Raw genomic sequence first — 12735 nt, 5'->3', positions numbered from 1 at the left:
AGAGAATTTTGGACTTTTTTTTCTATTTCGCTCCCCCATACAGCTGTGGGATGTAACACCAATGCCATACAAATAAATCCCGAGGTGAGTCCTGGGGTCCGTTTCACAAAGCAGGTTCAACCAACTCTGAGTCTGTTCCTGAACTCTGAGATCTACTCTGAGATAGAAAACTCTGAGTTTTTGGTTCCAGACACACTGATTTGAGTGAGTTTAATCAACTCTGAGTAAGTTCACCTTGAGTTTAGCGCGTGCACCACAACTTTAAAAAGCCCGCATCATTGGAGCCCCGATACGACGAGTCACCATGGCAACGGGGAAGAGGAGGGGCTACGTTTTTCACCAACCACGAACTGGAAATCTTAATTAATGCGCTCATACGGCGAGTTTCAATACGTTTTCAGAAATAAGTTCAACACTGCTGCAGCAGCAAAAGTGTAAGTTTAAATGTAGTCCTTTGCAATCACAATAATATTACAGGGAAACTGCTTGAATGGTAGCCCATTCATTTATTTCATTTAGGTGCAGTCCTGCGGGGGAGAAGCGCATTTGGCAGCAACTTAAGATGAAATATAAAAACATTGTTCAAACAGGTGAGACCTCGGCATGGAGGTACCTCATTTTGATCATGTTTTACACTGTAAAGTAAATATTAAGAGGCTATTTGACTGTGCAGTTATTTTATCCCCAACATAATGCTGTTTTCACACACATAAACTATGTTTTCTCATCTATATCATGTTCTGTTAAATAATTAAGCCTATTTAAACTAACACAGACTTCTACTGAGCCAACAGAAAAAGGCAGATGCCCGTAAAACGGGTGGTGCCCAGCACCGCCACCTCTAACGGGAGGGCAGTGGCTGAGGGAGTCCCTGGAGGGAATCCACCCCCAAGACACGAGTGTCTTTATAAAATATAATAGGCCTATATATATCTTTTTTAAGCCTATTCATACAAATATTTATTTGTCTTTTATGTCTTTTTTTCTTTTGTCCCAACAAAATTCTGATGGTGCCACTCAATAAGATAATTGTCTAGAAATGCTAAAACATCTATGTGCGGTCTGATAACCATCTCCTGACGAATATTTAATTCTCTGCACAATAATGCTGCACCTTCATCCACAGGATTGTTGACAAAAGGACATGTTCATGCTGGTGAAAAAAGTTGCCTCCTACTGTGCCTAATGGACTTCTAGAAGTAGAAGAACTCGCTCTACTGACTGAATGAATGAGGAAATCAAATGTTGTGTGTGGCTGAAAGAGGGCGGAGACAGAGAGAAACTCCAGGTTTCTTGAATAAAACCTGGTCCTGAGAGTCTGTCACTCTCTGTAACTGACCGAGAGGTTAAGTTACCTCCCTTTGTGAAACGGAAAACTCAGAGTTTCCCTCATTTCAGGGTTAATAAACTCAGAGTTTCCCTCATTTCACTAGTTTTCACTAAACCTGCTTCGTGAAATGGACCTCTGCACATGTTCAGAAACTCACGTGAGTTTGTTATCACGTTAAAGAAGCCCCAAAGACACCATCAAAAGCCCACAGAAAAGTCAAGGAAAACACGTGGGGCAGGGCTGGAAATCACAGTTCTGGACTGCATATCTCAGCCCCCGCCACCCTGGGGCAGTTCCTGGGAATAACTGTGCATAACAAAGTCAATGGAAGTCAAATGGAGTTTTGATGTTCACAAACTTCTCCAGTGTTGCTTTCATTTTAGGAGCATTGCCTTTATGTCCTGGGTGAAGTAAACTTTAGGTTGGCTTATGGGTTAGATATATAGGCAGTCTTTCTTTTGTTAGAGGTGAACATAATGAGATATCTTCAGTGGCGGCTCCTGACGTTTTTTTAGGTAGTGCAATTTCCAGCCTGTGAAAGCTGCATCAGAGTGTGCTGTGTGATGCTGAACCGATTGCACTGATGCAAACCTGTTATGTTCCCACACAGGAAATAAAATGTCGAATCGTCCAGAAACTCCTCGTCTTCCTTAAATAAACACAACGCAGAGTCGAGGGGTTATTTGGTCTGCCAAATAACTAAAGTGACTGCAATTTCCCCCCGTTATGTCCATAAGTACAATAAAATCCCATAGGACTGAGGTATTTTTGTCTAGGTAGCATAATTTATTGTAATAATTTTTAATAATTTTTTGTTATTTTTTGCATAATTTGCCAATCAGTTAATATTACACCTTAACCATTATTTATTTATTTTCCTCATATTGTTCCAGGATTCTATGAAATAAGTAAACACATAAGCTCTTAATGATAAGATTCATTCAATTTTCATTCTAAAGAATGTAATTAAAATGACAGCATATAAATCCAAGTCAAGTGTTTATTGAAGTTTTGGAAAATATGACTTAGAAAAGCATAACCAGTTGTCAAACATGGTTAAGTGCAGCTTACTTATGTGAGATTTCTGTGTCGTTTGTGCGAGCACGTAAACCCTGATAGAAAATGTAATGGGAGCAGGATTTTTTTTAAAAACTGACATACCATTCATTTTCAATGGGAGCTTCCTGATGCACATTCGACCCTGACAGAAATCGCCCCAAATGGGTGCGGCAACACCAAGCGCAACCTTAATCTGAATGGACAATGACTAAAACCGGTTTGTCTACATCAGATCAGTCCCGCCTTAGCAACTAGATTAAAAAAACAAAAAGAAAAACCTCCATGTTTAGTAGTGCGTCGCACAAATCGCCCCTATGAAGGAACCCTTTCCCCTTAAATCACGTCATTGTCACGACTTTGACTTGGAAAAGGCAGGAAAAGCACTTCATCAACAAAGCCAAAAAAAAAAACTGTGAACAATGCACAATACAAAGGAAGTAAAACAAGATTACCGAAACAAAAGTCAGTAATATCCGTTAATGTGAAACTTAAACAGGAACATGTTCTGAAGTTCTGAGCGTTTACCTGGTCTTTCTCTTTTTGGCTCCCAGCCCTTCCGACCCCTCCGTCTCTCTCCACTTTGTCCATTCCGCGCTGCATCTGTCTCATCTGGGCGCAGAGCCCGGAGTCAGTTGTGTTTACCCAGCAGCTCCACCCACATCTCCAATCTCCGTCCGTATGAAAGTCGTGTGCCGCCGACTCCGTGGGGCGGGACTGCTGGTAGAGGCAGGATGACAGTTAACCAGGGGCGATTTTAGGATCTGGTCTTTAGGGGTGCCCAGCCCATTTCTCGCAACACAATTAGTCTTTTATAGCAAGAAAAGAACTAAGATACGAAGATCTCAGTTCAATCAAATCCAGAAAAAAATGTAACATCCCATCTAAGTAATATTCAGTTATTTTTAACGTTACCAAGTTACAGCAGTAACCAAAAAGTTTGCTTTGAAAAATGTTTTATGCCTTCTTTCAATCACTGACCTCACCATAACATATTGATTATTTTTAAACAATTTCAAAGAAGCACAGGGGGGAATGACAACGGCTGCGATGAACAAAATGATTCAAATTTTTTTAACACGTAGTTTCACTCAGTCCTAAACTAGACCTTTGTCCAATTTGACTTCTTTGTTTTGCACAGCCAAGTAAAGCTAAAGAACAGTAACAGCGTTTAAACGGCCAAAAGCAGCCCACAGCTCAAAGGCTGCCCCCAAGTGATGGCCAAACACTATAACACCCAGACGTTTGTGTGCAAGGTCACAATGGAGAGTAAATAGAAAATGATGTTCATTCCATTATATGGTGACAGAGGTTCTAAAAACATGGTTATAGGCGTTAGGGACAGGGCTCTAAATTAACACCCGCCAACCTGCCAAATGCGGGTGAAAGTTATTTTTGGCGTGTATTAAAAAAAACTCACCTAGCCGGCTAGGCCGATGATAAATGAGGAACTTTACCATCTATTTCGCGGGACGTGAAATTATTATATACAGTCCATGCGCGGGACGCGCGAGCGCAGTTTCTATGGGAACGCATCCACCGAGGCTGCCGTATTAGGGGAGTGGGTCACTCTTGGTTTGGAAATACGATAGACGCCGGTGTTCAGCCGATTTCTCCTACTTGTCGAGAATTGTTACTTTGCGCATGCGCCGAGACGATTTGCTAAGTTTCGTTTTCACGCCCATAATGTTTTGCTACCCTGCGTCTGATTATTTTCTCTTTTGGAAGACATGCAAAGTAATAAAACACTTATCGTGTTAACAAGCAGTTAGCTTAACATGCACAAATGGGGTGTCATTCACAATTTGATTTTTGTATTTGGGACACTTCTGTCTTTATTTAGATGATTCTGCTCCATCATTGTGAATGAATGCATTGAGAAGGGGGAGCATTATTTGACAGCGTGTTATTGGTACAAATACAGACGCAAACACTAACAAAATGTGGCGATGGTTGGGACAGCCGGCCGTGAGGAGGAAAGATATGCCTGCCAAAGGAGGGGAGGAGGAAGATATTTTGAATATATTGAATCTGGCATGGTGACAGTTTGCGCACACGCCGGCCACACTTGGTGAGAAAAGGGGAAAATGGAACTGATTTAGATGGATCCGAAGACAGTTCAGAGAGCTCGGACGTTGTTTAAGCATTTCACAGTATCCCCCTCATAATTAGTCTCAGCACATTTTGTTTAATTTTGTGCATTATCTGCACTAAAACATGGTTAGAAAGTTGTTAAATATTTCCATTTTTGTAGATTCAGGGTTCACATGAATATAAATCAGTTTTAAAGTTATTTTTTTATTTTTTTATGTACAAAAAATGTGACCCTAAATAGTATGTGAGGGTTGAGGAGTAATGAAATGTTAGAATAAGTTTTGTATGTACATAAGTTTAATTATTGTAATTATTTTTAATTGGATATACATTCCCAATTTCACTGTAAAATTAATTTAAAGCTTTGGTTAATAAATTGATCAAATTAATTCAGTGGCTCTCATCTGTCTTTTTTACACAGAAAAATATGTGGCTAGTGGAAATTCTGATTGGCTGGTAACTTCAGAAACTTACTAGCCACATTGGCTGGAAGTTCATTTAGAGCCCTGGTTAGGGACAATAGTTAGGGCTACTGCCTAAGCAAGCCAAACTTACTTTAGTGGTGTTAAAGGATAAGACCGTTTTTTTGACATTGGGCCCTTGATTTCACATTATAGCATGATGTTCTACTCACCCCTGCTTGTTGTTGAACATTTGGAGCTGTTCCGAAGATATTCGCGAGGCGTCTGGCTGCTCTCTTGAGATATTCGGCCATGAAACGGTTTCCTATGGGCAACGTTATACAGGCACAAACTATGCTGTTTATAATTTATTAATTACTGTACACTAGCACTGATAACGTGGAGGTGCGTCGCTTACTTAAAAAAATCCGGGTTACTAATTTTGAATTTTAGCCGAATGAATAAATAGGCAGCAGGTCTGTGGGCTGTCTGTGGCAGTAGCACCACGAGGACGTCAGTAACACCCACTTTACGACAAAAATTCAAAATTACAGTAACCCGGATTTTTTTTAAGTAAGCGACGCACCTCCACGTTATCAGTGCTAGTGTAGAGTAATTAATAAATTATAAACAGCATAGTTTGTACCTGTATAAGCTTGCCCATAGGAAACCGTTTCATGGCCGAATATCTCAAGAGAGCAGCCAGACGCCTCTCGAATATCTTCGGAACAGCTCCAAATGTTCAACAACAAGCAGGGGTGAGTAGAACATCATGTTCTAATGTGAAATCAAGGGCCCAATGTCAAAAAAACGGTCTTATCCTTAAATGCATGTTTAAACGTCATAGATAATTTCTGTTGGCAAGGCAACAGCCGTCAGTCATCCAGTATTAGATTCACCAGTTAATCTAACGACCATATCTCTGGAGGGGGGAGGAGTTGTTCGTGTGAAACTTATTATATTTAAAGCAAAGAGTTAGGGAAGATTAAAATGCACAGCCACCGTTTTTTTATTATTATTATTATTATTATTATTATTATTGTAATTTTTTATATTTTTTTATGAAGCCAACATATTATTATGTATGCAAATTAAACACATCTAAAAAAAAAGGAATGGACTGAAAAACCCCTTGAAAAACTGTATATATATAGACATATATGTGTGTGTGTGTGTGTGTGTGTGTGTGTGTGTGTGTGTGTGTGTGTGTGTGTGTGTGTATCTGTTTGCATTTTAATCGCTTCACTTTGTTCTTAAATAAAGTGACTTTGAATTTTCTGATTGGGAATGAATCCAAAACCACTAAAACAGGAAATCATACAGTGACACAAGCAACCAAGCAAGACAACGATATATAACAGTACTAGAAAATTCCTAAAGAAATTTTGGATGGGTGCCAATCTACTGCCCGTCCAATCGATAAACCCTTTAGTTCAGTTAAAGTCGAGAGTCTCCTGTCACATATAAACTTTGAATGAGGTCTCTGCGATGTCGGATGGCTGAGTTATGAGGCCTCCAAAATAGGGCATTTTCTGGCATTAGAGGCAAAAGTGACTTGTTTTTGTCTCCTTATGAGCATGAGATTTAATCCTGATGCATATGCCTTGAAGAAAACTATAAAGTTGAGAGACTCCTGTCACATATAAACTTTGAATGAGGTCTCTGCGATGTCGTATGGAAGAGTTATGAGGCCTCAAAAACGGAATTTTTTGGAATTTTTGGCTCGTTAAGTGCTTTTCAATTGAATTTGCCTTTGAATTTTGGGTCTCTGCGAGACCCAAAATTCCTAAGACAGGTCTTCTGAAGAAGGTTTAGAGACTCCTGTCACATATAAACTTTGAATGAGGTCTCTGTGACTTTGTATGGCAGAGTTATGAGGCCTCCAAAACGGCATTTAGTGGCATATTTGGCTCATTAAGTACTTTTCAATTGATTTTCCTTTGAATTTTGGGTCTCTGCGAGACCCAAAATTCCTAAGACAGGTCTTCTGAAGAAAGTTGAGAGCCTCCTGTCACATATAAACTTTGAATGAGGTCTCTGTGACTTTGTATGGCAGAGATATGAGGCCTCCAAAACGGCATTTTTTGGCATATTTGGCTGGTTAAGTGCTTTTCAATCAATTTTTCCTTTGAATTTTGGGTCTCTGCGAGACCCAAAATTCCTAAGACAGGTCTTCTGAAGAAAGTTGAGAGCCTCCTGTCACATAAACTTCATCTTAAGTCATTTTTATCAATGTCCAGTGTAAAAAACAGTTTTTATTCAATTTTAAATAAGCTTAAGGCCTCCACCTTGGCCTTTTTCTCCTAAGCAGTCTCTGTGTCAGCTCATAGCAGGCTCTTAAGCTTGTTGCTAGGAGACAGCTCGTCAGCACGTCCAACTGACAGCTGCACCAACTGACACAGACTTTTCCCTGCTTAAAATGGAGCATTTTTGATTTTCGGCTACTTTCTCGAACAAACGTTCACAGCTCGAAAAGTAAAGCTCGAATCCGTATCATTTTTGTACCGTGAGCGCCACAAGGGACGGCCGAATCCAGCGGTGTGATTTTCATTCGGCTAACCCCTCGGGCTCCTTTTAAATGGCAATTTTAAAATCACATTGAAACACTGATTTTAGGATTTTAGGCATTTATAATGGGATTGAGGGACGGAACTTTGCGCTCAAAGGCAAATTGTGATAAATGTGTGTGGCAGAGGTCAATGAGTGTGACATTATGTGAAAGAGGACAAAAATACCTACGTTTTGCTATAAAATTTGTCCAGATCGGCCAGATATTTCAGACATGAGAGAGTTTTGTTTGACGAATCTGTGATTAATGATTTTTAGAGTGAGAGGTTGAGTGGGAGAGACGCCAGATCTGACATTTTGGCACCCTCAAACGTAAACTGCCGCCGTGTCCAAGCCGTATTGAGTATATTCAAGCCCTTCTATTCGGTTATAGCCGAGAGTCTCGTGTCACTTACAAACTTTGAATGAGGTCTGTACGATGCTGTATGGCTGAGTTATAAGGCCTCTAAAAATGCCCTTTTTCAGCTCGTTAAGGTTCCAAATCGGCAGTTTGTGACTTTTGAATAGGGATTTCCTGTTTAAATTTTCCGACGTTTTCCCAATTTGCGGGAATTCCTTTAGACTAATGAGAGAGAAAAGTCATTGCACACTATTCCCGATCAATGCGCACCTAACGGTGCGCTTTTCATGTCGATCGGACCAACGCTGCCAGACTAGTAGCGAACCGAACTTTAGGGCGGAAACGGAATAATAATAAGAGTCTGGCACAATAGTAATATGTTTGCCTAATGCCTTTGGCATTTGGCACCCATAATTATGTTTAGTGATGTAAAATGAGTTTCTGTCACTGGTGACTGAAAAAGTCGGTGAGACTCCAATAAGAAGTAAATTCATTTTATAGCAGTGTAAATGTAGTGATAGTTCAGAAGTTAGTTCAATACTTAGTTCAAAAGTACACAATTAATTTTAATAGTAAACGTCAGTCCTGATTCCACAAATAGAACTTGTTCATGTTCCTTTAGCTGAGTTTGGGATTACTGGGGAGACAAAGTAGTAACACCCCTGAGTTTAAAACCCTTTAACATCCTGCTCTACCATTTGGTAGAGCACATTTTTCTATATACTCCATACTATATTTTCAGAGATTAGTGGAAGTTATACTACTTAAACCATCTCTAAAAACTGGTTTAGGTATGTAATGCTAAAATAAAGTCTGTCTTAGACAGGTGGATAACTCAGGAAACCTGCTTCCTGCTCCTCTGCCAGAAATTACCCAGTCAGTTTAAGGTCGTATAACATGCCTGGAGCTGAAGCTACAATTTTCTTGTTATTAGGATTGTCAAAATGAATACATTAAAAACAACTCAACGAATATATCTCTGAATGTCACTTTATTTTTTTAACGTGAGAATTACATTGAGCCTTGGTCCCCCTCATAGTGCAGGAAACCATAAGGGGATGTAGCCTAATCTTGTGGATGGCAAGCTAAAAAAGACATCTTCAAAACCCTGCTAGATAGTTCTCTCAACAAGACCAAAGACAGGGTGACCCTGTAACCCTGAACTGGATTAAGCCGGCATAGAAAACGGATGGATAGATGGAATTATTGCAAGAATAAATATAAAATGCATTTGCATAAAGCAATCATATTTGTCTGCTCCTTTGCAGATAAGAGTATTAAGAATATCCTTTTAAGGTGAATTTCGAATATTTATCAAAAGTGTGATTTTTTTTTTGTGATTATTCATGAATTAACTGCGGACAATCATAATAAATAATAGATAAATCATGTCAATATAATAATATCAATCAAATATTCTAACACTTGATAGCCCTTATATCAAGTGGCATACACATATACATATTGTCAGGATCTGGGTTTGTAGTGATGTTTTTGGACTTAGTTATTGGTATTATTTTTATTCAGTGCTGTTTTCTGTGTTAGATCAGTCTTTGTTTCACCTTAGTTCTGTTTCTCAGTATTCAGTTCTGTGTCATTACTCCTTGTGTAGTCTTTTTGTTAGTTAGATTCATTTTCATGTTAGTGTGCTCTCCCTCGCCCCCTGTGTTTTGCCATCTCTCTCTCTCTCTCTCCTCAGTCCATCTCCTGCCCTCTGCTCTCTTCACTCTCACCTGCAACCTGTTTGTAATCAGCCACCAGTTCCTGCTTCAGTAATCCCCTCCCCAGTATATATGTCTTTCTGGTTTCACCACCCCTCGCCGGATCCTTATGATCCGGAGTCTTATGTTCCTGGTCCACGGTTTTCCTCGTCAGTCCTGTCCCGCAAGTATTTCAGTCTGGTTTTGTTATTTTCTTTTATGTTTAGTTTAGTTGTTCAGTGTTCCAGCTTTGCTGCGTCTCTTGTTTATATCTAAAATAAACCGTTAACTTCACCTCTGGCTCTTGTCTGCTCCTGGGTCCTCCCTTACCAAACCATGACACAGATGTACATCAGCTGTCTCAGTCTTCTCACCTTCCACACTCACCTGTCATTAAGTTGAATATCACTTTTTAACATGTTTAAATTACGAGTATCTTACAATAAAAAATATCTTCATGTGTATGAACATGTAAAGGAGTATTTTTGACAATTTTAAAACTTATTTTAGCTTTATTTGTATTCTGTGTTCTTTTGTCCATTGCCTCAGGGCAACACTGTGCAGTCAGGCCATTTTTGTTCATTATAAAGTGTGGATATGTTCTTAGTTGCAAAATAATGATCAGAATCATGTTTTTAACTTAATCATTCATTGATAATTACAGGAGATTGATGCAAGGATTTTTTATGGGCAGAAGGAGAAAGTTCTGGGAGTTAGGGCCATTGCCATACAGTGAGGACAGTGACAGTGGAGATAGTGAGGAAGAGTGGATCCCTACATCAGCCCACTGGATGGTGGGCTTACCATTACCATCACTGTGGTAATTGTAGTGGTATACCATCACTGTGGTAACCAGCCATTATGAGCAGAAGGGGAGATGTAAAGTCCCTAAATGCACCGGTACACCAAAAGTCAAGTGCCAGAAGTGTAATGTCCATCTCTGCTTCACATAAAGAAGCAACTGCTTCTTGAGATTCCAAACAGAATGAGACTGCAATGGCAATATCCCGACTTGCACTACCAACACCAACACCCAACCACATATACACAGGCTTTAATACACACATAAACATGCACAGACCCACACTCTCACATACACACTTATAGAGACATGCATACACAAAGAAAGAAAGGAATGACTGTAGATAGAAGATAAATGGAAATAAATTTCCCAGGTTAAAAGTAGGAATTTCTGAATGTTTGTTCTTCTCACATATTTGTGACTTCAAAATGTCATGTAGCCCACACACGCACGCACGCACGCGCACACACACACACACACGCTCTCTCTCTCTAACACTCTTATACACATACACACACAATGTTGAAAATAAAGTAGTTTTCTAATTAATATATTGTTTGTTTTACTTGTATAACATTTCTCATGATCAAACAAAAATCTTGGAGTTTTAGGACCCTTATAGCACAGTGTTGCCCTGAGGCAACAAACCCAAATCTGATTCGGGGGGGGATTCCTCGAAATCTTTCATTTAGCCGCTAACATTCTGACTATGAGCATCAAAACATGGTTTGGTAACAGTACTGCACGGAACCATAAAGCACTGTTTGTGTCCGGCCCAGAGAATGTAGGATGCAGGAGATGATATATCCACAAGCTTTTAATTAAGGAGCAGGGGTTCACAAGGCACTCCAATAGAAACAAAGCAGACTATTGAAGTTATCTATTAATGTATATACTTCTTCCAAAGTGAGGGAAGTACATCTATGAAAAATGATCAAAAGAAGACTCTCCACTGTGAGGAAAAAACAAAAAGGATATCAGAATTTAGTTTTAACCTAAAATCCCTCCGAAGGAGGAAAACAAAAAACCTCTCCTGAAAAATTGGAGGCACTATACTATGAAATATTTAACAAACAACAAAAGTCACTCAACTGGGAGGAAAAAACAAAGCTATGAAACTTAAACTCGGCTTTAGCAAGACTATATTACAAAAGTTCATCAGCTTTGGAAAGGCAAGAGTGAAGCACATTTGACCAACAAATACGACGCACTGGCACAAGACAAGGGGAGACGCAGACTCTTCTACACACAGGGTTAACAGGGAACAGGTGGAATCATTCATGCCACAATCAGACTGGGACACGAGAGGAAGGGCAAGTGACCTGAAACGAGAGGAGAGTTAATCTTTCAAACTAAAACAGGAAGTGACCAAACATGACATGGAGACGAGAAAAAAAAAAAACCTTGACCCTTGATAGTTTGTCCAACATTTAGAATCAATTTAAAATGCCAGTGATGCTCCCATTGTTTGACCTGCTGGTGAGTCAGAGGGTTAGTGAGAGGTGTCATTAACCAGGGTGTCCTTAATCAAAATCATCCAATTAAACCATCATCATGGAAAATAGAAACTTACAAATGCTTGAAAATTTAAATCATCCAAAGATGTAAACCAATGAGTCATATCATCTTGATACATACCAACAGAGATTTTTTTGTGAAATTCCCTTTTTTGGGCTCCTCATGGCTACTTATACGATCATATAGGTTGTTTATTTATACTTTAAGGCAAGGCAATGTGCTGTTTTTGGCGGAGAAAAGAATTTAAATTTTTATCTACATAAGTCTGTAAGAATTAAAATGCTTAACACCAATAAAATGCACACTTTGGCATCTTTTTGATTGCACTGTATCAAACTACACAAACATTCACAGCAGCTATAAAAACAATATGATGATTTTATTATTATTATTATCGTTATTAATATCATCAATATTATCATTATCACAACTTTTATCGAAACCAGGAATGAATATCTAGATAAATATCTTTTTGCAGGAGCAAAAAAAAAAGATTCCACAGCATCAGCACAGTTACGACATACTACACATGCAGATAAATTATACAAAAGAATAAGAATTATTAAAAGTTCACCCAAAATGAAAAGTGTGTTCCTCCTTGCTTTTGCTTTCATGGAATGAGGATTGACTCCCATTCACAAGTGAACAGTAAAGGGTATTTTTCACAACACCAAACTCTGCATCAGTTAGTGCAGCTAATTCTTTTATCAATTAAATCAAAGAATGTGACTTGAATAAATACTGTAACTCCAAAGGGGAAAGAGGACTGATTGGAGTGAACTGTTCTAAATAGCATTTGCCAGTCTTGTGGTAGCAAATAGGTGAGTTGTGTCCTCAACAAACTTGTTCCAGATGAGACGCTTGCTCAACAGCTATTAGCAGACACACCCACCTTCCTCCACTCCCTTCAGAGATACCACAGTCAC

At 39.2% G+C, this 12735-nt stretch overlaps 1 protein-coding gene across 1 annotated transcript in view; it reads right to left on the bottom strand.

The window, feature by feature from the left end:
- Window positions 1-3071, bottom strand: part of trpm4a (transient receptor potential cation channel, subfamily M, member 4a) — a 45296-nt gene extending 42225 nt beyond the window's left edge. Inside the window, exon 1 of the mRNA XM_075454593.1 lies at window positions 2915-3071. Within this exon, the coding sequence (XP_075310708.1) occupies window positions 2915-2998 (84 nt within the window). The 5' untranslated portion in view covers window positions 2999-3071. The remainder of the gene's footprint in view (window positions 1-2914) is intronic.
- Window positions 3072-12735: the final 9664 nt, after the last annotated feature.

The sequence above is a fragment of the Odontesthes bonariensis genome, chromosome 21, assembly GCF_027942865.1.
Source record: "Odontesthes bonariensis isolate fOdoBon6 chromosome 21, fOdoBon6.hap1, whole genome shotgun sequence".
NCBI lineage: Eukaryota > Metazoa > Chordata > Actinopteri > Atheriniformes > Atherinopsidae > Odontesthes > Odontesthes bonariensis.
Note: the sequence above shows the minus strand (reverse complement) of the source record. Positions and strands in the feature narration are given on the sequence as shown.